The following is a 27636-nucleotide window of genomic DNA, read 5'->3' on the forward strand; positions in this document are numbered from 1 at the left end:
CCATGTGAATATGTATTACATATTTAAGAAAAGTAAATCAAAATTAAAAAACCAATTTTTCTAAAGCATGTATTTCAGTTGATACAGTATAACATGGGTCTGGTAAGGATTGAAAATTTCTAAGGCAGCTTGAGTTTTATACTTTATTAGCAGAGGTTCCTAACTTAGAGTCAGTGGCTACCGACAGCAGGATTTCTTAATCCCGTACCCCCACCACATATATCTCTTTGGCGATCTGCATAAGCTTATGTTCTTAGGATAATGTTATTAAATGTAAAATAAATTAATATATATACAGAAAAACAAAGGAAACCGATTACACTGAAATCATTTTCAGAATATTTTAAAAATTAGCGATATAGAAATGAACAGGCTTCTCTTAACACATTAAATAACAAGAATAGTTGTAAGTCTAATAACTATTATAACTCCAAGACAGTGGTGAGAATAAATGATATTTCAAGATACCTGCAACAAACATGTGATATGGAGTGATCTGTGACTTCTGTTGGGAACCAAGTTAACTGTACTGCTAATCTCCTGTGGTTTGTTGCCGGCACTCAGAACAGAAGGAATTGCTAGTTTTAATTAGAGATTTGTGAAAATGGAGAAGTAATTTTATTTCCCTTCCAAGTTTGGGCCTCTGAATTCAGTCCACTCTGTTCACAAACCTCTGCCCTAAAATGATGATCCACAAATGGAAATTGCATGCACATTTTTGCATGTATTGAAGAAAGTGCAGTTTTCTAGGGAAAAGGGCCATTATATTTATGAAATTCTCAAAGGATTCTTGTCTCAAAAGATTGAGTCACAAATGTATGGGTGAAGAAAGACATTTCTGTAAAGCTATAAGTAGATAATAAATGGAAGATTTGTTTTAAATAACAGTATCTGATAGTTGGTAACCTGTCACTTTCTGAATTCATCCAACAAATATTTATGGAGGATCCAGTGTGTGCCAGGGACTGTTTTACATGCCAGGGATACAGGCCCAAGAACAAAAGAGACCAAACAGCGCAGTTCTCAGGGGGTTAAAAAATACATAAAAATAAATATATAAATATAATAGATATAATATGAAATATTCATAAGTGCTTTGGAGAGAAAGAAAGCAGAGGAAGGAGGGTAAATCACTTTCAGAATGGCCTACTGTTTGCATTATACATTAAGTCAAACAAACAAACAAAAAACCCTGAGCCCTGTCAGTTTCCTAGAAGTTACAGAGAGGGGTAATTGTGAAAATAGATAATATCAAGGATGAATGTGAAATTCAGAAGGTTGCCTTAGACCATAACTGTAGTCAAAAGTTAATGGATGTTTCTTAAATGTTAGTTCATGCCTGGTTTAGATATTTTCCTGGTGTGAGAAAGTTTTAGATCTGGCTTTAATTCTGATTCTCTATAACTTTAAAATTTTTCTTCAGTGAAAATGATTGTTCGGAGTTCACTTTGCTTTTCATAGTACTGATCTTTGGCATGAGCAATAAAATAAAAGTCACCCAACAGAAACACTCAAATTAGCATTGTCATGGAATCCCATTGTTGTTGCTCCAATATGCGAATGGTACTTGAAATTCCACTTTTGAATTTAATTCCTGCTCATGTGCAAAATTCCTAACTGCTTAAAATGTATGCAGCACAGAGCTGCAAAGAACTAAGTTTAGCCCAAAATTCTACAGGGAGCAAAAGGTATGGGTGCTTTCTCAGCTATTAGCTTCTTTTAAATGGTAAAGCATAAAGAATTCCTGAACACCCACCACTGGGCATCTCTCACTCCAACCACCCAAAACATTATTTTTCAAAAAGTATATATGTCTGAAGTGAATTATATGTGGCTGGTAGGAACCTTTGAGGTGTGGATGTTTCTGTTAAGCTGTAGTGTGAAAAATATACAGAAGACACATTGCTATCACCTAATTCTATGTACTTTCTTTCCTGACTACTACTAATAAGAAGTGTGGGTTTTTCAGAATCTTGAAAATTCTGTGATTTCTCCATGTCACAAGCAGATCACAGCGGGTAGGTTCAGTGGCCTGAAGGGGATTTTAGACTTGAGGTGAAGAGCCTCCTCTAAATCAGGCTTTGGAAAAGACTCTCCTATTTGTCTTGTAGTTCAGAAATCCAGTTTCACACAGTTCACTTTGGGTTAATGAAGGTGTTGAGGGTGTGTCTAGAGCTGGATTAACAGTTCTGCAGATGCCTACCAGTGGCATCTCCCTCCCCTCTTCATCAGTTTGCTTGTGCCTAACTTGTGGAAAGAGAACAGAGGGTCAGTTTTTCTCTTGCCAGAGAGTGGGCTCATTAGGTCCCTCCACTAAGAGATTTTAGTAGCATCAGTACCATGTCTTAAACTTATGACCTTTTCTAAACACTTTATAACACCAAGAATCCGTTATAAGAATCTGAGTTTCATTATGGTTATGTAGGCGACCCAGGGGGAAAGAATTGTGGAATCACAGTTGATAAAAATTAATTTATTCAAAAATATTCACTGAGTGCCATGCGTGCTGTGTGTCTGCCCTGCACTAAGTGCTGGGGTTACAAAGAAGAATAGGCCAAAGACTTTGTCCCCAAGAAACTTTCATACTGGAAGAAAATTGATGGGAAAACTTAGGAGAGCCATGCTAACATCTCTGCAGCAGGGTAACAAGGTAGAGGGGCAACGAAGTAGAAAATGGGTGGTGGCCTAGAAAAGATGGTCATGGAAGAGACACGAGCCTGTTCCTCTTGAATTTCTGTGTTCATCTTAAATGGCAGAAAAAGTTAATGGAAGAATCAGAGCTGGTGTTGGAAATAAGTTAACACTGTATTCCTAAAATTCATTCACTGTTACTTTCAAAAGGTTGTCAGAATACAGTAAGTGTGTGTTGGCGGCTGGGCTCCTCCTTTGTTTTGTGCCAAATCTAGAAAGTCTAGATGGTGCCATAGATTATTTATAAGTTTAGATAATATTGTCCTCTGCATTAAATAAGTCTGGAAAAGGGCCCCAGCTGAGGTGAATTTGTCATGAATTAAATGAAGCTGAAGCTGCAGGACTCCCTACTTGCCTAGGTCCCTTCCAAGGTCTTGGGAGGGATCCTAGCAGTTTTTGTGTTTATAACTTTGCATGTTTTTAATTAGGATTTTTCCAACATAGATGAATTTTAAGCCCCACAAAACCTTGATTCATCACTGGGTTTCAGGTAATTATAACTCAGTAGGTTTCTTGAATGAAACCTCTATGTTATTGACAAACACCAGGTGAACAAGTTAGAGGTGTGCTAGAGTCTATTTTGAATCTGAGGTCCACCTCAAAGGCCAGCCAGAGCTAATTAATTAATAAAGCACCATTTTTAACTTTGGGGTTTTTTGGGGGTTTTTTTTGGTGGTGGGAGGTAATTCAACTTATTTATTTATTCTCAGAGGATGTATGGGTACTGCTAGGTTTAATATTTCCTCCTCATCCTTAATTTTTGTCGCTTTGATTACTGTGTGCCTTGGTGTGTTCCTCTTTGGGTTGATCCTGTGTGGAACTCTCTGCGCTTCCTGGATGTGGGTAACTGTTTCCTTTCCCAAGTTGGGGAAGTTTTTGGTTATTAGGATGTGGGCTATTTTTCAAGGCTATCACTGTCATGGTCTAGGACAAGCTAAAGCAATACAGATCTCACTGTCCTTACAGATGTTAATTTGTTTTTCTTAAATAAATTGCTCCCCAGATTGCTACAAGCCAGTTGGTTAAATTTCCAGAGTTCTGAGAAAGTTGATTCTGACCATTTTTGCCAGTTGTTGTTTTTATGGAGGGATGAATTTTCAGATGTCCTCACTCCACCGTTTTTACTGATTAGCCTGCAACATGGTTTAAAATCTCTAAAGCCTCAATGACCATAGGCCAATTAAATATTTAATCATGGGAGATAATTGAAGAAATGAAATAAAAAAGAAAAATGTTATTCTCATTGTTGAGGCTCTCCCAGATGGGGAAATGAGATTTGAAAAAGTATTTCTATATTTAGTGCCCTCAGACTTAAGGTTAAAGTAATAGTTATTTTAAACACACTCTTTTTTTTTTTTTTAATTCAGGTTAAACACAGGCTTTGGAGTCAGAACAGAGTTCAGGTTCCAGCTCTGCTTCTTACTAGCTTGATGCCTTAGGACAAGTTACATAACTTCTCTGTGCCTTGGTTTCCTCATCTGTAAAATGGGATAATAATAATATCTATCACATAAGGTTACTGTGAGGATTAAATATTAAATGTTGATCATAGATAGCTGGCAATCCAAAGGGTATTATTTGTGATAATCTTTATAATATTCTGTAAAAGTACATTAATGATTCACTAATTAACCTAAAGGCAGATTTTCTTTTCTTTCTTCCTGTTTCTTTGGGTATACAAAAAATTTTTCTTTTTCTTGTTTGTTTTAAAGAATTGAGAAGAAAATCTTTTCCAGAATTTTGGAATAAAAATTTGTTCCAGAAAATGAATTTGTCACTTTGTTGATATACAAACAAAATGTTATTTATGCAACAAATATTTATTAAGTACCTAGTAAATATTAGGCACTGTGTCAGGCACTGAGATGACAATGACAATAAAATGTAGTCCCTGCTCTCATGGAGCTGACAATCCAGGAGACTGACAAGCAAGCAGGTGATTCCACATATGGTAGCAAAGGCTGTGATACAAGAACACATATGGGAGTGTGCAGTGGGAGCGTGGCTCTCCCCAGCTCCTCTTGTATTTTTCTCTTCTTCAGCTCCAGAACCAAGGGATTGGTCCTACTTTAGTGTTTAACTGGGTAGTTTAAAACATGAAATTTTAAAAATTTCTAGAGATGAAAGAAAAATGCCTTGAATTATGGAGGATACTAGAAATAGTATTTCTTACAGAGGAACGGCTTCCTACCAGCATAGTTCCTTCTAGGGTTTTTGGCATATTTTTTTCTTTGCTATCCACTTTTTTTCTTTTTCTCTTTCTGTTCTCCACTTTATCATCTAGACACCTGGGTAGTTCCCAAATGAAGAGTGCTTTACAAATTCTAAGGGTGACTTATAGGTAGATTCAGAATTTTTTTTTTTTTTAGCTTCGAGTTCTATATCAAAAAAATGAATATAAACTTTAATGGATGTTATCTTGCAGATAATTTTAATGCCATTCCATTCTTCAAAATTCTGTCACAATGCTTTGACAACAGTTGAAGATACTTATCTTTTTAAATTGCCAGCATTAAGATATTTGTAAGTATTGCAACAGTCTTATGGCTCTTGAGTTGATTTCTGCTCTTTTTTTACTTTCATCAGAGATTGAGGATTTTGGCTAAAAAGTCATAATTTAAATTTTAACTGGGTTATTGAGGTATGAGTTATTGGCAAAGAAAATGATTAAGAAAGAATGTATACGGGTAAGACAGCCAGCAGAGGAAGAAAGCAGTGTTGAAGAACACGTATAGAGATGAAACATGTAAAAATATGATTTATCCCAGAAAGCAAAAAGGAATAAGGTGTACGTTATATTAAAAAAAAAAGTAATCAAGAGAATTGGATGCAGTTGAGTGTGAGAGTTAGGATAATGGTTAAAAAAAAAAAAGTCCTGTTCAGGACAGAAATAGACTCATGGACAGAGAATACAGACTTGTGGTTACCAGGGGGGTAGAGGGTGGGAAGGGATAGACTGGGATTTCAAAATTGTAGAATAGATAAACAAGATTACACTGTATAGCACAGGGAAATATACACAAAATGTTATGATAAATCACAGAGAAAAAAATGTGACAATGAGTGTGTATACGTCCATGAATGACTGAAAAATTGTGCTGAACACTGGAATTTGACACAACACTGTAAAATGATTATAAATCAATAAAAAATGTTAAAAAAAAAAGTCCTGTTCAGCACCAAGGTCGTTAATTTAATGATGCAAATAAATTTAAATTTCTTCAATAAGAGCTCCCTGGAATTATTGTCTATGGCAAGTAAGAAGCCATACTTGAAATAATCACATATTAGTTATCTTTTTAAAGGTAGAATTTTTGTCTTTGGGTTTATATCATGCCTGTTTGGGCTTTTCCTTCAGAGACCTGGGAAAAACACACATCTCACAACAATTGAAAGAATCCCCATGATGGCCCTTGAATTGGAAAAACTGTAAGTTGATTTTTATTACGTTTATTTTCAGTTGTTTTTTATAGGTTTGTTGTATTATTTTCTTAAGTCAGGTTTATTGATGTATAAGTTTCATAATTTTCATGTAATAAAATCCACTCTCTTAAAATACACAGTTTGCTGTGTTTTGACAAACATGTAGTTATATAGCCACCCCCACATCTGAGATATAGAAAACTTCTGCAGCCCCAAAAGTCACCTCAAGTCCCTCTGTAGTCAGTCCCCTCCTCCCACCACTAGCCCTGGCAACCACCAGTCTGATTTTTGTCCCTATAACTTTGCCCATTCCAGAATGCCTTATAAGTTAAATCATAGGGTATGTGGCCTTTTATTTTTGGCTTCTTTCACTTAGCCAGTCTCTTTGGAAATTATCCATGTTGTTGCACCTGTCAGTAATTCATTTCTTTTTATTGCTGAGTAGTATTCCCGTTGTGTGGATATACAGTTTGTTTGTGCGTTCATCAGTGGATGAACATTTGAATTGTTTCTAGTTTTTTGGCTATTGTGAATAAAGCTACTAAAAACACTCACGTAAGTGTAAACATACATTCTGTGTGAATATATGTTTTCATTTCTTTGGGACAAAATACCCAAGGATGAGAGTGCTGCATCCTATGCTGAGTGCATGCTTAACTTTTTAAGAAGCCGCTTAACTGTTTTCTACAGTGATGGTACCACTTTGCATTCCCACTAGCAGTGCACGAGAGTTGCACTTGCTCCACAGCTTCACCTGATCCTTATATTTCAGTTTTTAAGAAAAATTTTAATATCTCTAGTAGGTATGTATGTATACTTCCATTTCTCTTGGGTAAATACCTGCCAATAGGATGGCTGGATCATTGGTAGGTGTACATTTAAATTAAAAAACTATTTTCCATAGTTGTTCAGCCATTTTACATCTCTACTAGCAGTGTATGAGAGTTCCATTTTTTTTCACATTTTGCCTACACTTGCTATGATCATCATTTTTTAAACATTTTTTATTGAGTTATAGTCATTTTACAATTTTGTGTCAAATTCCAGTGTAGAGCACAATTTTTCAGCTATATGATCATTGTTTTTAACTTTAGATAATTTGATAGTTATATAGTGGCATCTCAGTGTAGCATCTCTAACAATTAATCATGTCAAACATCTTTTCACATGCTTCTTTTCCATCTATATATCTTTGATTTTTTTTGTCTATATTTTTATTGAGTTTTGAGAGTTCTTTATATATTCTGGAAACAGTCCTTTATTCAATATGTAATTTGCTAAGTATTCTGTGATTTATCTTTTATTCTCTCAAGAGTGTCTTTCACAGGGCAGAAATTCTTAAATGTGACCATGTCTTATTTGTCTTTTTTTTTTTTAATGGACAGTGCTTTTTGTGTTGGGAGGAGATACTTCTGAATTAAACTACAGATCAGTGTCACCCAATTATAATCCCTATCATCTTTTTCCTAGGCACACCGTCACCCACTGCCATCCTTACCCTTCTGTTGGGCACTTGTGTCCTCTGTATTTATTTACAACAGTTAAAAGCAACAGTTGGTCAACTGGTCCCTGTCCAATTCTCCAGGCCATGTGCCCCAAGAACTTATTTTTGCACTGCCCTGTGGTGGCCTTGACCTGCCTCCCTACTCAAGTCACTCCTTTACCACTAATTTAATTCTGTTTTCATTTGTAGGATCTTACCTAGCCATAGGACCTGCTGCCTCTGCCAATTTAAAAATACTACTGAAGTTGTCTGCAAGACAGTCAAGCTGCACTGTGACAGGGACTGCCTGACAAACACCACATGTTGTGGTGAGTCTGCATTGCCTGATGACAAATTTTTACTTTTTTAAAAAATTTTTACTTTTAATCAGTGATGACAAAAATTTTAAACTAATGATGTAATTGAACTATTTTTATTCATTCATTCAGAGTTTCAACTCCCTAAATTTCTAAGAACTACTCCCTTGCTAAAAGTCAGATTCTCAGTTACATTATTAAGCTCATAATACCTCAGTTACTGTTAGCTTAATAATGTAACTGATTCACATACATAGAGGAACAAGAGAAAGGCATGAAAGCAGGAAGGAAATTACCATTCAGGGCCACATATTGTATACTGTGCTCTCTGCTTGATGCATTACCCCCAAATGAGAACTTATTCATATAGTGCATCATGGTTTGTAAACTGATTTAATGTCCATTAGGTCTCAAGTACCCTTTGTCTTATAGGGTAGGTGTAAATATATTTTTGTTTATTTTGTTTGTTTTTTCAATTTTATAAAAGAATACAAGTGGTGGTGTTTATGTTTTATTTGGAGCCTGAGAGTTTCTGGTTCCATAACCAGAAGCTGCTATCTAGCCCTTCCAGTGGATGGGGTGGCTCTTTTATTCTTAGACTGTCCAGCTCCGAACTTGCTCTGAATCTCAAGCATTTCTATACACAAAACACTCAGATGCTTTCACGGATTTTTCTGTACGTTAGATTTATTGACACTTAACTTGGTGACTTCCAAAATGTGCTTTCATGCACAGAACAGCTTGAATACTGGTCTCTATCAATGATCTGGAGCACCTTATAAATAATAACATTTTGCTACTTACATAAAAATGTTGCTTATTTTCCAAACTTTTTTTTTAACCAATTATATTACTCCCTTCTCCCCCAGAAGTTGGCAGAACAGGCATTTTTAATCCCTCTCCTTTTACGGTGAGCAAAAGGAAGATCAGAGGTGTTAAGTGCTGTGGCCTAGTGCCTCGATCTTCTGTCCCCAGTTTGGGGCTGTCTGCGAGCTCTTGTTCCTCTTTTCTTCACCTCCTCCTCTGACCCTAACCACCACCACCAAAAACACTTTAAATCCTTCTGGAAGAGAGACCCAGCTGCACAGTGGTACACCTGACCTTAACACAGTTAGAAGCTTTCGATGGGTCCCCAGGTAAAGCTGGAAATACTAGGAGTGAAATGAAATGACAGCAAAGTAGGAATCTGACAAAAATTGCTTTTTCCCTTCTGCATTTTAGGACTTCCAAGTATTATTCCATTGATTTCTTGAATATTCCACAATAGCATACAGCCTGGCAAATCTCTTAACCTACACCCCAGATCCCTGCCCAAATGTTTAGCAGAGAGCCAGTGGGGACTTAGTGTTTCTCTCTGTGTAGAGCCTTCTGTTATGGGGGCTGGGATATATGAGAGCAGGACCAAGGAGAGGCATTGGTGGTAGGTGGAAAAGGCCACATCCAGGTGAGGACCTGTTAGCAGCGGGTGTTGTGATAATCTGTGATGGGAGCAGGAACATGAGCATGCTGAGGAGGTGGAGAGAGGAAGCCTCACTCCTCTGCATCTGAGGCAGGACGGGCTGGGGTGTATGAATGAGAGGAGTCACAGTGGGTCTGCAGAGCGTCCTGCTGAGTCAGGAACAGTTGTCTTCCAGCCTTGACTTCTCTTGAGTACTGGGCAGTTGGCCCCTGGGAACCAGTGGAATAATCCTAAACACTGTCATTCTATTTCACACCATGGAATTTTCTGAGTAGAGAGCCACTTTTTCAAAAGATATCTTTTTCACCTCTTGTTGTGAAGTTTCTTTTTCTCCTCTCTAAGTGGCACTCGGACATTTGCTGATTTCTAATTTATTTGGCTGTGATATGTGGCTGTGGACTGACAAAAAGCTGTCCAATAGCCTTCAATCATCAAAAACAGTCTTTTCTTTTTTGACAGATGAAGAAGCAGCAGCAGGGGATGCAGAAGGGTCATTCATGAAGGTTTTACAAGCCTGGAAGCAGAGCACCAGCACCAAGCTGATTATTGAGCCAGAGAAGGTGTCCTTGGACACACGTAGTGTCAGCCTGCCAGCCTCCATGTATGAGCAGCCAGACTTTAATGATGAAAGTGATGTTGTCAGTGCAGTAAGTTACATACTGCCTTATTTCTCAGAGGGAAATCTAGAAGATGTAGAAACAGCATTTTTACCATTCAGTAAACTTCTTTTTTCAAATGTACAAGATGGAGATAAGCCCCTGGGTTATTTGGGGAAAAAAACACAAGGAACTATTCTGTTAAACATGAATCCAACAATTCACCTTATAAAAATAAACTGAAGAGACTCTATCTTCTGAAAAAATGGTTCGATTCAGAAATGCAAAAAACAAAAAAAATTGATGAGGTTAAAAACAAAGAAGAAACTGGCATGCTTGTACATGCCCACACTTTAGGTCCCGAATTTAAATGGCAGATCTTTCAAAAGAAATTGGAAATGGCCCAACCACAGGAAAACAGCCCAGCAAAAACTGAGAGTGTAGGGGAAAGGCTGTGGGGAGTGGACAGGGTCCTCAAGGGCCCAGGGGGCATCATCAAAACACATGTCAAAGAATTGATGTGTCAGAGAAAACAGAATGCTCAGCCACCTATGGAGAACACTGACAAGGAAGAGCTCAGGAGGCCGTCCCCAAGAAAGCTAGAGCAGCTTCAATGATGCAGAGGCCCAGGAAGTCAGTGGGAAGCTCCTCCCGCCTTCATTTACAAATGAACATAAGGCAGCAGTCTGTTCTTCCCTGCCTTCTGCTTCCACCCCTCCTAAATCTGACGTTAAACACAAAGCAAAAGACTTATCCTACACTGTTTTAGTAGATGCAGATGCTACAGTTAGAAATATGGAGATTTCTAAGCCAACGTCACGTCCCCCCCCCAAAAAAAACTTCTTCCTTGATACTCGCTCTCGTGTGATCCACAATTATTCAAGGCCAAAAGGAATCACAACTTGAGAGGGAAAGGGCTACTCAGGGGAGTATCTCCAAGCAGGCCTTCATCCTCTGCAGTGAGAAGCCTCATAAATTCTCCTTCACGAGGAGCTATTTCAACTTCAGGAGAACTGACTTCTCAGGAAAATCCTTCTCCAGAATTATTTTCTCCTTCAGACCCTACTACGGGAAAGGTGACTGCCGGAAGGAGCTATCTCTGAAGTCACTGTCGGTACGGATGTTCCCAGCACATATTCTGTTACTGCAGGCAACTTTGTGCCAACTGTTCAACACACCCACAAAACACAATGGGAATACCACAACGTGGGCACCGAATTACCCCCTAAACCCACCGGCTTCACTTTCCCAGGGCTTTCATCCTTGGGTGATCAGTTTGAAATTCAGGTAACCCAGCAACTATGGTCCTCCATCCCCAAAGATGACATGAGAAGCCTCATTTCCCATGTGATCTGGACTTTTAAAATGGTCTGCTCTGAGACCTATATGAAGCTAGCCTGTGCCAAGCTCTTCTCCAGAACAGGCCTCCTGGTAGTAGAACATCTGCCTATTTGGGGGAAAGATAATAGCAGGTCCCCATTTCTCATCTTAAACATATCTCTATAAACATGAAAGAAAAGAACTCATAAAAGTATTAGAAGAAAATAGAAGCAATATGTTTATAATCATGTGGTGGAAAAGGGCTTTCAGAGCCTGATGCCACAGGCAGAAACCTTTGGCAGATTTGACCACCTCGTCTGTGACACCAACTTAGCACCGACCTATGCCAAGCACAGGACAAAGAATCTTCCATATATTTCCTGATTTAACCCCCATGGTCCTGTGAAGATGGTAGTACCATCCTTGTTTCATTGATGTAGGACATCAACTTAAGGCCCCAGTGACAAAACCAAAAGCAGAATCCAGTTTCAGCTGACTTTAAAGCCTGAGCTCCTTACTCCACTCTTCTGTCTCGTCCCCTTAGAGACAAAAACAGTGGGAAGTGCTTGAAACACTGAAAATCAATGAAAGCCAATATTTATTTATTGTAAAGAGTGTTAGAAATGAACAGGAAGAAGACGGACAATCCAGGGGAGGAGAGGGCAGGGGCTCGGAAGAGTAGCCGTCTGTTGACAGTCTGTCCCCACATCAGCCCGTCTTCATGGTGAGTGGGTTTTGTCAGCCAGGCCTTTGTCACCTCGTGGCATAAAAATAGTCTCTGATATTTTCTTCTAGTGCTTTTATAATCTATCTAGAATTTGCTTTGTTTTTTAGTGTAGTTGAGGTAGGGGATCGAACTTCTTTCCCCTGCATGAAAATCGAATTGTTTCAAAATTTTCTACTGATTGGTTCATTCTTTCTTCACTAATCTAAAAATACTGTCTTTATCTGGACTCTGTTCTATTGACCCAGTTACCTTTTCCTATACCAGTACCGGCACCACACTGCCTAATTCCAGTTGCTCTGGAACATGTTTTATAAATGGTAGGGTAAGCTCCTGCTCTTTCATCATCTTTTTCATAGATTTCATAACTATTCTTGCACAATTTCTCTACCAAATGTCAAATGGCCAGAATTTGTTGAATATTTATCTTGGATTGATATAGGATTGCATTGAATTTGTGGGTTAATTTGAGGACAACTGATATCTTTACAACATTCTAGGAAGATGGTACCTCATGCTATATACACATTTTTTACTTTAATGTCCTTTAGAAGAGTTTTAATGTTTTCATCACATAGGTCTTATGCATTCTCGGCTAAGTTTATCCCTAGGTACTTTATGCAGTTTTATTGGTATTTTAATGGGCTATTTCTTCTATTTCTTAGTTATTTGTGTTATAGAGGAAAGTTTTTGAGGATTATATGTTGATCTCCTGATTTTGTATGTAGCATCTTCCTGAATTCTTATATTGCTTCCAGCCTAAAGGTTGTCCATCATTTCATATGCAAACATGCTTGTCTCTTCCTTTCCCGTATTTTTCTTACTGCATTGACGAGGACCTCCTCAACAGTGATCAATAGTGACCATAATGATAGGCATCCTACTGTTATTCTTGGCTTTAAAACCACGCTTAGGTTTCTGCTAGATACTTTTTTTTTTAAATGAGCCCAAATACCTTTATTTTTTATTTTTTTTAACATTTTTTATTGATTTATAATCATTTTACAATGTTGGGTCAAATTCCAGTGTTCAGCACAATTTTTCAGTCATTTATGGACATATACACACACTCATTGTCACGTTTTTTTCTTTGTGATTTATCATAACATTTTGTGTATATTTCCCTGTGCTATACAGTGTAATCTTGCTTATTAGTCTGGTAATTTTTAACGTAGGATTTTAGAACTAGAGGAGACCTTAGAGCTCATCTATTTCAATCTCTTCAGTTTCCAGTGAAGAAAGCACAAGAGACGGGAAGAATATTTATCGTAATGCTTCACCCGAATTTATTTACCAGCAAAACTACTTCCCCAGCCAAAGCTGAGCTGGAATGGGACAGGCCCAGATGCCTCCGCTTTTCCTAGTCCTTTAAGGGAAGAAGGGGGAGGGGGAGAGGTTTGGGTTTTCACCTGTTTCTGCTGGTGGTGGGCATCAGGCTGGGCTGGGCCAGTGGCCTTCTTGGAGGTTCTGGGGTAGGGAAGGCCACATGGCTCTAGGGTTTGAGGGCCAGCCTCACTCAAAGCTGTTGGAAGGGAGAATATATGAGTCCTTCCTAGAAAATGGCAAGGAAACATCCCTTGTCCTCCTGCTGGTTTTCAGACCCCAACAGTCTATTCCCTTTATCCAAACCTCATAGAATTTTAACTGGGAGAAACTTTAGACAGCAGTTTGTTTCTTCCTTTTATATTAAGAAAGTGGAGAAAGAGAGAGGGAAAAGGTCCTGCCCCATGGCCATACTGCTAGTGAGTATCAAAAAGATGCTTCCCTTCCACTGAGGCCTTCATTGATCACACTGTACTTGGGCTGTGAGCTACATGTTACGTCACAAGTCAGCACCACATACTATATGGACACAAGGAGTGTCTAAAACAAACTTATTATGCATTCTGATTTTTTCCTATTCTATGTATATTCAAAAAAGAATATTTTGTGTTTTAGTGCTAGTCGTGGTCTTTAAACTGATTTCACAATTCACTTAGCATCAGAGACAGCCTGCGGTGTGAAAGTCAGTGAGTCAGATAGCTCTGCTAGTTGGACTCGGGTTTACTTGGTGTGATCCAGCTTACAGGACAAAGCTGCTAGGAAAATAGGGACTCCCTCCCCCTCAGCCCCAGCACGTGCTGCGTGTGACCGCGTCTGCAGAGGGCTGGGCTGAACACTTCCAGGGTCACGTTCTTCTGCCTCACACGGCTGTGCAGGGTCTTCCCTGCACGAGGGCACTTGGCAGGGCCAAGCAGGCGAGTGGGGCTAGAAAGTCTGCCCGAACTCTGTGCTCAGCCACATGCAGAGGCCTGTCTGGGGACACTGGGGGGGGGGCCATCTCAGACAGGCATGGAGAGCTTCTGGGAGCCCAGTGTGCATGGAATTATCATCAGGGTCCGGGTGTGAGGTGCCTTTGCTGGTGGTGAGTGTTTACTGAGGTGCCCATTTAGTCCCAGTAAGACCAGACAGGCACACTGTGTGAGATGTGGAAAGTGGCATGCATCACTAATTGTGCGTGTTTTCTTCTATGGGGCTTCTTTCGGTTTTTGCTGCATAGAAAACCGAAATCCTCAGAGCGAAGTGAGAGCCAGGTAAATCTGAGGAGTATAAAGTACTGTTGCCAGAGAAAGCAGGGGAGATGCAGAATGAATGTTCCCCTTTTTCCGTTCTAGGAGGGCGTCTTCTGGAGAATGTGGCCGCTCTGGGTCAGGGACATGCACAGACCTCTCAGTGCCACACGCAAAAAAAATATGGCGCAGAAGCTATCCGATGAGTCTTCTGACGAGGAAGTAATTTTCAGTAGGGATGCGAGGTAAATGATTGGTGACAACTTAAAGTTCTCATCGAAATGAGGAAAGAATGAAAAACTTAATTGTTCCTTTCAAGACTAAAGGCCTCGGCATTCTTCTTCTTGCCCCAGGGCACCCACGGACCACGCAGCTGACGTGGTCTGGACCAGCGAGCCGGAAGAGCCGGACGAGGAGAGCGAGACGGCGCTGGGGAGCGACGCGGCGTGAGCGCCGTCCCGCCTCGGGCCGCCTGTGCATTGTATTTTCTAACATTATCTTTTCACAAAGATTGCTTATAGAATATTTCTTTTTCTCCAGTGAAGATGTACAAATTCCAATCAATTCTAGCCACATGGTGAGGACTTAAAATGTAAATAGTTGAATATTTATAAGCAAAGAACAAGAGCCACAGGCAGGAGAAAGCAGGGCTGAGGCTAGAATCCCTCACAGTAGGCAGTGCTTCCATGAGGGGTGACGTGGGCACAGGAGGATGACTAGAAGGATGAAGAAGGGCTTCTCTCCCTCGTTTCCCCAGTACAGTCAGTCCCTGGGAAGTGGGAAGCGTGTCATGCGCCGGGGGCAGGATCGTGCAGTCACAGCACAGCCGGCGCCTGCGTCCCCCCTGCTCCGGCCGGCGGTGGCTACTCACAGCCCAGCTGCCCCTGCCGGCGGGGGCCCCGCTCACAGGGGCTGGGGCGGCCAGAAGGTTTGCGTCCCTGGGCTGCCTCCACCCTGAGTCCAAGGCCTGGCTTTTCTCCGAAGCTCTCAAACTCGTGTACAGATGTGTTTCCTGTCATGGTAGGGGATTCTCCACCCTTTCAAGCTGGTGGAAAATTCACATTGAGTTTTTTCTTCTCTAAAGAACCCCCAACCCTTGGAGAGCTAGCTGGAGGGACAGGGTAAAGAATGTGTGAGAGCAGCCATTGCCCAAGGTGGCCATCCCCAGGCCTCCCCTGGGCTGCCCTGGCCTCTCCTGACCCCGCTGAGGGTCAGCCACATGCTGCTCAGCTCCCTCCAGCTCAGCCCAGCACCAAACCTCCCCACTTCCTGCCTCACCCAGCAAAGGCATGTGGCTGCGTGATTTCAAGCGAGTGTGTAATGACAGTGCACCTCCGTCAGCTGCGAGGTTCTTCCACTCCTGTGACGAAAGTCATTAATCAGTCACATTTAGTAAGCCAGTGATGGTTAAGGAACATTAGTGAGTAAAAGAAATTCTGAATGATCAATAACAATGACAACAACAACGAGGAGAATGATGACAGCTGTTTGCTGAGCACCTGCTCTGGGCCAGGTGCAGTACTAGGCACTTGGGTCACACCATTAGGTCATGAGAACAGAAAGTCCCCATGCCCGCTCAGACTCTGTAATGAGTGGGGGGTTGATGTCAACCAGAGAGGAGGACACGAAGACAGAGCTGACAAGAAACCAAGGATAAAGACCCTCATGTTGCTGGGCTTCCCAAAGTGTGGACCAGGATTCCAAGTAGCTCCAGGTTCCTATTTGGGGGTGTTCCCATTATTTCAAAGTTGGTACACAAAGTGAGGCTTAGGTAATATTTTTTATGTCACACTACCTCAAATTTGCACAATTCTTTATTAGTCTCAAATGCTACCCTACCATATTGCTAAATAAAAATGCCCAAGAGTAAGGTTCTGCTTTGCCCAGCTTGACCCAGATTGGGCAGTGCTTTTGCCAGAACCCAGAGACTTCACCTGGCCAGGCTGTCTCTCCTTGGGTCAGGGACACAACCCTGGCTGTAGGAGTCAGCTGGTTCAGAAAACCATGGCTGCCTAGGGCTGCCTCTGTCCCCATCTTCCTGACGGGCAAACTAGCTTGAGCCCGGCTCCTTACTGAAATCTGAGTGATAGAACAAGGGAGGGAGATACAAGGCCAACAGCTACTATGTGAAAATTCTCACTGATTCCAATGAAATCTGTCAGACAATTTAGCCATTTTTAAAAGGCTAAATGAAATGAGGCAATGTATGAATAGGGCAAGGATGACACAGAAAGGTTGCAGGGTTCAGAGAAGGGAAGGTTAGGAAGCTGGGGAGAGTCCACGAAAAAGGTGGGACTTGACCTGGGCCCGGGGTATATGCCAGACACTGTGCCTGGTGCTGGAGGAAGAGTTGGCTAGGACACAGCCCCTGTCCTCCAGGCACTCCTAAGACTAGGAGGAGGGACAGACCCCTGCAGATGTACATGGAAGACAGTGCATTGACGTGACAATGGCAGTGTGCCAAGAAGTGGCTTGGCTCTTGGTTGGCTGGAAAGGAGTAAATGTGAGGGATGGCTTGGAGGAGGGGAAGAGGAAGAAAGCCACATGGGAGGACAGTACAGCGGTGAGAAGCGTGAAACCCCAGGTGTTCCCGAGCACGAAGAATGAGGAGGGAAAGGCAGTGTGTGAGGCCGTGTGGGGAGCAAGGGACCAGTCCCGAAGGGCCTGGCAAAAGCACATGGGCTTTGCCAAACAGCACAGACTGCAATGTTTTAAGCAGAGAAGAGACATGATCAAGCTTGAGTTTTAGAGTACTTTGAAGGTGACTTGTAAGTAGGCCAAGAGATCAATTTGGGGGGTGGGCTAGGAACTGGGAGAAAATGGGGCTCCAGACCAGAGGTTTTGATGCAGCTGAAACACGTGTATGGTGAGTACACATGAGTGAGAACTGGAAGGACAAGCACTTATGCTCGGAGAAGGAAAATTGGACTTTTGAGATTTTTTTAATGGCAGATTCCAGATGATAATAAGGTCCAAGTGTAACCTGGGGATGGGGTGGGGGGTCAGTGAAGTATCGGGAATCCAGGAAGTGATGAGAAAGAGTTCAAAAGGCCTTGGAGACTCACTTGTTTCCCCCTTTTCAGTGACTCAGCAGAAAACTAGCTGAGCAGGTACCTGCGGGGTCGGTGAAGAGCAGGCTCCCCTTCTCCTGTCATCACTTCTGTCCTCGGGCAGTTTCCATTACCGTGGTACACGTGTTCCCTGCCTGCCTGTCCCTATAGTTGTGGGGCATACCCAGAGGCTCCCTCCCTGCAGGAGTGCTAGCCATGGGACACAGTCAGAAAATACAGCTCCCGTTCAAAAGGGCTGCCAGAGAAATGGCACCCATATAATTATGAAAAGAGAAATACAATTTCTCAAAATATGATCTGTAGACCTCTGTACTGAAACATCCCTGGGGTGCTTATTTAAAAGAGTATTAAATGAATAAATAATAAGGCTAGTCCTGGACACCGCCCCTTTTCAAAAATAAACAAAGACAGGCACTTCTTAGAGTGGTGAAGACAGATTCCAATCAATAATATACAGTAGCAATAATACAGGAAAAGGGTCCATCGTAAACTGAACTCAGCTGCACCCGAGGTGACCAGGTTTTTAAAGGGAGAATGAGGGGCTAGGAAGGGGGAGAGGGGCTCCGTAGAGTGAGAGAGGTGAAGGATTGCAAAAGGCAGGAAGGGCGGGGCGTTGGTCACGTGAAACCCATCTGTGTTGACTAATTGTCACTTATCAAAGTTAGGCTCCTACCCTCTCACAGAAGCTGAGAGACCAGGTCCCTCCCTTCAGGCATTGGCTGGAACAAACAGCCAATTCTTCAGGCATCCTTGATTGTTTTTCAGGGAGCTGGGGTCATCCTAGGGATGTGTCCTTGAGCTGTTAGAAACTGTGTTAGTGTTTGTTCAAGCCTTTATAGGCCAAGGTTGAATCCAGAAGTCTCAGGGGAACCTGGCTTGAATTTGGTCCAGGAGAGAGCCTGTCACTCTCCAAACCAATATGCCTGCCTCTCCTGAGCCAACCTCCGAAGCAGATCCATGTTAACAAGCCCTGTTACGCTCACTAAACTACTGTGGTCTAGAAGGAGGGAGGGAGGTGGGGGGTGCAGAGGTTCCTGGCTTCTTCGGGGCTGGAGGTCAGCAGGGCTTTGAGGAGGGGAGAGGCTGGGCAGAGGGACGCAAGGATGACTGGAGGCAGACTGGACTCTCCTCTTGGACACTGGACAGCAGCCCCCCACCCATGGAGGTCAGGGCCTCTCACTCTTGGGGAGCACCAGGTCCGACCAGCTCTGGCTTCTGAGGCCCTGGTAGGAGTGAGATGTTGAGACCTGGTGGGCGGCAGTGGGGCACCAGCTTGGGGGCATGAGGGGAGCACACCCATTCAAGAAGAAGACAAGTCCTGAGGCCTGAAGCAGAAGTGGGAATAGTGGTTCAAGGTGAGGCTTTAGGTATTGGAGGGTAACGTCGGAAAAGAGTTTGGCGCCACACTGTGGAGTGTTTTGGATTGCAGGGCGTCAGGAAATTAAGACTTCAATCTGTGAACGATATGAAGGTTTCGTGTGGGAGAGGATCACACGGAGAATGATAGAGCCTTGCTCCCTGACACATGAGTCACCAAACTAGCTCTGGACTTAATCAGATTCTTACATAGAGGCCAGTCAATTTCTTATTAGACCCACTGTTGTGTAGGGTCTCTATTGCAGCAGCTGAACTTAGAACCTAATAAAAGAATGGGTACGCGTGTTGGTTAACTATTGCCACACGAGTGCTACATAACAAACCCACCCCAGAACTCAGTGCGTTGGAGTAACGACTGTCACCAGTCTGTGGCGTAGCTGGGACAGCTCTGCTTTAATGCCCTGCTGGCTAGATCTGCTCTGCACCTCACTGCTGGTCTGCAGATCAGCCAGCATGGCTCTTTTCCATGTATGTTCATTCTGGGGCCCAGGCTGAAGCGGCAGCAGCTACCCAAGGGAGGCATAAGAGAGCAAGGCAGAAACCCATCAGGCATCCTCCATCCTAGGCAAGGAGCTGGCACTCTCTCACTTCTGCCCATGGAATGGGCCAAAGCCCCCAGCCAGGGAACGAGACAGTACACTCTGCCCACAGTGAGACGTGGCAAAGGTGGATGCAGGGAGGTGAGTGCTCGGGGTCAAAAATTCTATCCCAGGATGTAACTGAGTTTTGATCTGGGATTTGTGTAGACAATTGTGATTTTCATTCAGCACTCATATGACCCTTTGGTAAGGTTATTCCTAGTTCTGTAGAAGAAATGAGTGTTCTGCAGAATGCACAAATTCCACTCTCCCTGTTGTCATCATGAAAGATAGTGTCCATCAGTGTGCAGACCCAAGCACTGTTCTCTATTAAGTCAGGAACCCTGACAACACAAGAATCACATGTCATTCCTCCCTCCAATGTCTAGCAGCAAGCCCTGCCCAGTGGTGACTCAGGAATATTTCTGAGTGAAGTTTAGGCCATTTCTTCATTCCCCTCATATGATTCCTTGTACAGACTGAGCACCCAAAGGTCAGCATGTGCTGCTGTGCACTCACTCCATAAGCTGCCAAGGGGCTGTGCCTTGTGGAGCTGGGATTTGTACCTGGGTCTGTCTGATGTTGAATTGTGCATCCACTGCCTCCCGTAGGAACCTCAGAGAAGAAAGGGCTACACTGGGTAAACATCAAAACAGGTTGGTGAGATGTGCTCTCTAGAGCCCATATAAGACTGGAAAGGTTCTCATTGCCTGAAATATCCTGAAAGGAAGGCTGCCCAAAGGCACAAGCCTAGGAATCCACATGAATTTAAGGACAATTTTAAGAACAGGGAGATTCACCATCAGAACCTGCACAGCTTCACAAAGCCCCTTGGCCTCTCCATCATCTCTTTGTCCCTCTCATCAGAGCAAAAGCAAAACCAGCCTCAGATGCTCTCCGTTAATTTTTGCCTTGCCCAGTGCACTTTGCAATCTATAGGAGACCCACTTAAAGGGACCCATGATTAACCCTAAAGAATGTCACCCTCACCATTGAATTCCAGGCACAGGGCATGTGGGTGGAAATTGTATTTTAGGGCAGTGACTCGTGGTAAGTTGTTTCCTCCAGTCCCTAAAAGGGGCTATTGGATATCAAAATATCTCAGGCTCAGGCTGATAAAAGTGGAATGATGAGGAACCCAGAATTGTTGCAAGATGTGTTGGTTATGATGGTATGATGTAAAAGATTTCAGAACTTTTTATTAAAAGTGGTGATCCATGGCTCTCTGGGCTGAGTAAGGGATCACCTCAGTAGATTACAAGAGGATATTATGCAGCGGCTTTTAAAAATAAGGCAGACCAAACAGTCTATCTTCAAGATATGTGTGTTAAGTGAACAAAGCAAGATGTGGTACAATATGTAGATTATGCCACTAGCCACATGTGGCTGTGTAAATCCAAATTTAAATTAATGCAAATTAAGTAAAGTTTAAAAGTCACTTCCAAGTTACACTAGCCACATTTCAAGTGCTCTGTAGGCATGTGTGTGACTGACAGTACTCTATTGGGCAACACAGGTAGACTTTAAAAATTGAACTATGGTTGATTTACAATGTTGTGTTGGTTTCTGATGTACAGCAAAAAGTATTTTTTTTTGTGTTCTTTTCGTATTCTTTTCCATTATAGATTTTTACAAGATACTGACTATAGTTCCCTGTGGTATACAGCAGGACCTTGTTGTTTATTTTATATACAGTAATATGAATCCACAAATCCCAAACTCCTAATTTGTTCCTCCCCCTCTTTCCCCTTTGATAACCATAAGTTTGTTTTCTGTGTCTGTGAGTCTGTTTCTGATTTTGCAAATAAGTTTATTTGTGTCACATATAGATTCCATATATAAGTGATGTCATATGATATTTGTGTTACTTCACTTAGTATGATAATCTCTAGGTCCATCCGTGTTGCTGCAAATGGCATTATTTCATTCTTTTTTATGGCTGAGTTGTATACACACACACACACACACACACACACACACACACTCCACATCTTCTTTATCCATTCAACAGATAGACTGTTTTTACCATTATGGTTCTATTGAACGATGCTGGTACAGAATATTTCCAAAGGACATACAAGAAGCTGAATGGTGGTTCCTTTCAGGGAAGGGGACTGGGAGGCTGCAGCACCATATTCCCTTTTGTACCTTTTGAATTTTATATCATATATTTGTATTAGGAAATTAAAAGATAAATTTAAAAAATAACTTTGGAGTTAAGTATTCGCACATAGGGCCACTAGGACAGTGACTCCCAGGAGATTACTTTGCAAATCAGCCAAAAACAAAACCAAATTTTAAGCCCAAATTCTTCACAGGTTTTCACTGTTCCTTAATATTATTGTGGCAAGTAAAACACAATTCATTAAAGCAGCAGTGCTTCTACAGTAATTTTTGGTCCTTACGTACTTTTTCCCAATTAATATATACTAAAGGTATAAGTATTACCATGAGGAGGTCCAAAGACCATTCTGTTTTTGAGTATTGGTTAGGGATTCTTAACTGGGGATGTGCTCCAGTAAAAATAAAGAAAGCAAGAAGAGAACGAAGCCAGGAAAAGACCCAACCCAGGAAGCAGGGAGGGGCAGTTCCAGGATGGCAGCTCTGTGACAGGCTGAGGAGGTAACTAGCACACACTGGAGCACAGAACCTGGAGGAGGGGACTCCGAGGGAAATGGGCACTAGCTGCTAAGCCCCAGAGCACTGGAGCACTGAGAATGCAGCATGGCAGATAGTACAGAGAGAGACAGAGAGGAAACTGAGCACCTGGCTCTCAGGAAGGGATGCGAACATAATCAGAGTCTATTATTAAGCTCTACGGGGAACAATATTTACACAGTCACAGTTCTGTAAAAACTACCAATTATCTAGAAATAGTGACGTAACTAAACCTCAAGAATGGACTGGGAGTAGGGGTGTAAAAGAACTAAGTCCTTGTCAATGTTAGTAGGAACTCAATAGACAGTGTTTAAAATGGATAAATCAAGAACTAGAAGTGCAAAGAGATGCGAAGAAGAGCACCAGAAAATTCAGCTAAAACCTGCTCCCTAGAAGGAACCCGGCGCAGTGAGCTGGCTCAGAAAGGTGGGCGAGGAACCAGTCAGGCGCAAGGCACTGCAGTGGACCATTTTGTTTCACTTAATGCTATTTAAACTGTACACTGTGCATATCATACAGTTTTTAGTTCATTATTTTGTGATTTCTCCTCCAGCTTTATTGAGGTATAATTGACAAATAATTTTAAAATGTAAACCCATTTTTTAAAAAAGAGAGAAGAACCAGTGTCCAGAAGCCAGGAGAACATGAGCTATTGCAGTGTCAAGAGGGACAGTTGCATTAATACTAGTTTGATGATTTCATTCAGTTGCCAAGTAAGGATGTATCTGGGTCCAAACAAGAAAAGATCTCATTCCATTGCTCAGAATAGCAGTGGAAGGCAGGAACTTGATGGCACTGGGAAGTGAGAAATAGTCAAACTGTAATAATAGCTAGTCAACATCCAGTGCTTACTATAGACCAGAAACTGTCCTAACGATATTATCTTACTTAATCTGATATTTTCCTGACTTTACACATGAGGAACTGAGGCTCAGTGAGGTATTGGAACTTCCCTGATGTCACACACTCTTACCCCTCTGCCTGAGGCTAAGGGGCCAGAGGATGTTGTGACTGACTTCTCTTTTCTGGACATCAGTAAAATCCAATTTAGCAGTTTCTATCTTCAATGCTCTCTCAAGGGGCCTGTGAAATACACTGACACTGTGGCAGTTGTCTTAGCCCGACATTTGCTAGGTTGCCCTGGGCCCCCACTGTGTTAGGGAAAGCCAGGAAAGAGTATGGAGTACAGCTGGGATTCAAATTTAAGCGTTTCTGGATCCAAAGCTCACTTGCTTGCACACTGAATGACTTCACTTCTCGTTACCTCTCCAGTTAGAATCAGAAAGAGCTGTATAGGAATCCTGCTTCTACCATTTCTTAGTTGTGTGGACTTGGGCCCCCAAGTCGCTGAACCTCTCTTATCTCTGTCCTGTGGGGTAATAAAGGGACTACCTTCCAGCTGGTTGGTAAGGATAATTCACAATTCCAACCTGGCAAAGGGGAGTAGCTTCTATTTTCCACAAATGCCAAGCCCTTACCCCTCATCTCTTAGGTCAGGACAGAATCCCACATTTTATTATGCTTCAGATCCGTTGGTAGTGAGGGCACAGGACAGGTGGGTGGTCAAGCCCCAATTTTTGGACCCCATCTTAAAATGACTCTTTAGGGTAAGGGTGGGGTTTAGGAAACTGCTTGTTGGACCTGTCCCCAGGGAATCTGGATGCCTACAATTCTTGTATCTGGCTTCAAGTAACTTTGGATAGTGCTTGAAATCTAAGCTTTCAGACCAGTGGGATGTGAACCGCCTTTGCCAATGTTTTTGAGCCTTTCCTGCCCTGGCCTCCAACTGTGTCTGTGCATCCTCCCTTTCCCTCTGGCCTAACCTGTCTTTATCTCCCCATTCATTATGACCCCCGGCCCTTACTCTTCCCTTTTCTTACTTCCTAGCTTCCCTCCACCTCTTGGTGCATCCTCCCCGGAGCTCAGCCTGCATTGCTACCCACCAGCCATTTCTCTGCCAGTCCCTTCCTCTGCAGCGCCATTTCTTCCATTGACTGGGGAGGCTCAAATCAAAAGTCACCTCCTCCAGGATATCTTTTAAGCTCTCTTTGAGCTCTCTAGAACTTTGCGGGTGCCTTTATTGTTTTCAAATTGTGGTAATGTGAGATGATTTTTCTGGCTAGGGTCTTCCTGGTGGACTCATAGTCCGCATATGAAATCTCTCAAGGAAATGTGCACCTTGTGGGTGCATTTCCCCTTCCTTCGCTCTCCAACCTTCCCTCAACCCTCCACCTCTCCCCCACCCCCACCAGGATCCAAGACTTTATTCAGCTTCACAAAGGGGTGGAGAGCAAGATCAAGAGAGGAAGACAAGCCTGCAGGCTTTGCAGAGAGGCTGAGAGACCTGGGAAATAAGATGGGAAGATGGGGGCTCCTGAAAAAGTCAGACAAGCAATTACTCTGCGGGGCTCCCACAGCTTTTGCAGAGGGCCATTGCGCAAAAGTCCATAACAACTGAGGGAAGTCTCATGTTCCATTTATGGGGAGGGTATGCTTGTGCCAAGCCAGTGAGGCTCTTGCTGTGCCAATTATGACCAGAAACCCTATACTTCTGCCAAAGTAACAGGATTTCCCTAGTAAGTCCCTTACTTTCCACCTTGTCTAAAATGACTTTAACACCAAGAGAATACTTTGCCTCTATGTCCTTATTTTTAATCTTCCTATCAACCATTAACCCTAGTGAAGGCACTCAGCACCCAGACTCACCTAGCCTAAAACCAAGGAGGGGTGGTTCTCACTCCTGGAGAATTACTGGAGGGGCAGACCACACACAGTCTGGGGCCATACCTCCAGCAACCACTTTTATAAATGGAAACTGTTACTGATGTTCCCCCAAAATTGGCTTCACCTCTTGCTGGGTGTGGAGCCAAAAACACAACCAAGCCAAAGATTGGGAGAAGGATTTATTACTTGAAGCAAGTAAGGAAAACACCCAGAATCTTTCCTGAAACAGTGTCTCCCCAACAGCAAAATTGGGGATGTTTTAAGCTAAGGGTACATGCATATTCATGAAGGGGCTTGAGCAGAGGAGAACTCAGCATAGAATTGGGACAAAAGCTGACTGAGTCCAAGCTTTAGTTGATTGAAGTTAGGAGGGTTAGAAAATGTCAACCTCATCATTTCTTAATTTCTGACCAGTCTGGGGTCACGTAGCATGTGGTGACCATCCTCTAACTGGGTGGGGGCCTTAGGTCCTGAAGAACAACTCAAAGATAGAGATATAGATATATATATATATCCCTTAAGGAGAAACTAGGACTCTGTTTTATTGCTGAACTATGGTTTTTGGTTTTTTGTTTGTTTATTACTGCTGTTCCTGTTCCTGCATTCCTTTGTTCCCTTAAGGTCATTAATTACTGAGACCTGTTCAAGGGCAAGCATCGTGGCTAGACTTAGATCACAAAATGGCTTAGGCCTAAAACGGCTTCTCATGTCATTAAGCTGTATCTGGTTCTTTTCTTCCAGGAACCTCCTACCCCATCTGCTTATACTGGGGCCTCAACCTTCCCCAAGATATGAGGGACATCTTCCTTCCCTGGAGAGGTTGATGGAGCAGAGAATCCCCAGCCTAGGTCAGTGGAGCTTGCTTCCAAGAACTGGCCTATCCCCAACCAACACCACCACCACCCAGCAGCCCTGTGGCCAACCCAAGTTCCTGCAGACTTGTATGTCCCAATAGTTCTCCTCCCCTGGCCCACACTCAGGCTGCAGGCTTCCAGGTGACCAAAGCCTGCATGTGAGAAGTGTCTCAAGCACAGCAGGACACCTGCTGCTGATTTTGACTTTTTGTCCTTAGACTGTTTGAAAGAGAAATGTCACTTCTCCCACGAAAAGCAAACAAGTACATGGCTATATGAGAGTAAGCGGATGCTTGAGTGTGTGCTGCCAGGGCTGATGGTGGTTACAGAATGCTCAGGGGACATCAAGGTGTTCCCTTGGTATAAACTGTGGTCAAAACATGTATATTTTTCTTGAGAGCTGCCAGGTGGGAGGCTGGGCCTGGGCTCTGCCCTCCAGGAGACAAAAATAGGGTAGGCATTGGTCTCATTTTATCACAAGGGGGCAACCTTTGCTGAAGGAGACCAAGTGCTGACCCCAATGCTTTGCAGATAGTGTTAGAGGAGGCAGATAGCTACATATGAGCAGAGAAAGGGGAACACAGACCAAATGGCACAGAAATTGGGCAGAAAGTAGCATAGGCCAAATGCAGGAAAACATACATCACGTAAGCACCAGGGGTCACTGAGCAGAGAATGAAAAGCAGAAACCTCTGGGCTAAGTGGTCACACCTTTGGGGGTGATAAGTGGCCCGGAGGCCAACAAAGAAAGGTGGGAAAAGGCAGGAATTTATAGTGTCTGAATGTAACTGAGACAGGAGGGAAGGGGACAGGGCACAGCCACTCAAGAAATGACAGCAATTAACACCAAAATGGTGGAAGATTCACCTCCTAGTTGGCCTTGAAGATTAAGAGGTTTGACTTCTAATAGGCCTTGAGCTTCGTTATATGCTCATGGTAACAGCATGATCAAACAACATGCCGGCAGGCACCATGACAGCCCCAAGGCTAACCGCAAAAGGCCAAAGAATGGGTGGTGGCCCAATCCCTGGGAATCCCAGCCCCTTCCCCAGGGCAGTTGGATTGATCCCACCTGTAGGCCTGTGAAGCTACTGAGACCATTAAAAGCAACACCACCACGCCTAGTGGTCCTTTGCGCTCTCTCCCCCCTTTGGAGATGACCCGCACTCTGTCTATGGAGTGTGTACCTACTTTTACTTTAACCTGAGCACCCAATTCCCACACCTCGTTCTTGGCCTTTCTCTTGCCTTTCAATGTATCTCTCTAAATAAATCTACCTTCACTCAACTGTGGCTCACTCTTGAATTCTTTCCTGCACGAAGCCAAGGACCCACACTTGGTGGGGCATGTCCCAGGGGCTCAACCGAAGCCTGGGACACAGCCCTTCTCATGCCCCACATCTGTTTTCCTGCATCATAACCGTTTGCCTATTATGCCCTCATTTCAATAAAATTAGCCTTGCAGGTTAGAAGTACCCATCATGCACCAACACCATGACACTTCTGATCCAGCCTAAATAAGGACAAAAATCAGGATGAAACTGGATGAAGATCAGGGACTAGGACCCCAGACCCTTTCCTCCCTGATGAATATTCCGCCCATTCATTTTTACAGTCTATGTAACCAACCTGCCAAAGAAACTCGGGGAAGCCGCTCACCTTAGCCTGCTGGCTCTCCCCTTGAGACAGTACTATCCATCCTGTAATAAATTCTCACTTTACTCTTTTACTACATCTTGTCTCTGAATTCTTTCTGGGACAAGAACCTGGAAAACCAGTTACATCCACCAGCAACATCTTTGGCTGGCCAGCC

The 27636-nt window shown here is 42.8% G+C and overlaps 1 protein-coding gene across 1 annotated transcript; it reads left to right on the top strand.

Annotated features, from left to right (window-relative positions):
- The first annotated feature begins 9870 nt into the window (after nt 1-9870).
- LRRC37A (leucine rich repeat containing 37A) lies at nt 9871-15138 on the top strand. Its single transcript, XM_072939092.1, is given in 5 exon segments — nt 9871-10020; nt 10821-11047; nt 11049-12013; nt 14668-14807; nt 14916-15138. Coding segments are annotated over 3 exon segments (804 nt in total). The 3' UTR covers nt 11476-12013; nt 14668-14807; nt 14916-15138.
- The last annotated feature ends 12498 nt before the right edge of the window (nt 15139-27636 follow it).

Source organism: Vicugna pacos, chromosome 16 (genome assembly GCF_048564905.1).
Source record: "Vicugna pacos chromosome 16, VicPac4, whole genome shotgun sequence".
NCBI lineage: Eukaryota > Metazoa > Chordata > Mammalia > Artiodactyla > Camelidae > Vicugna > Vicugna pacos.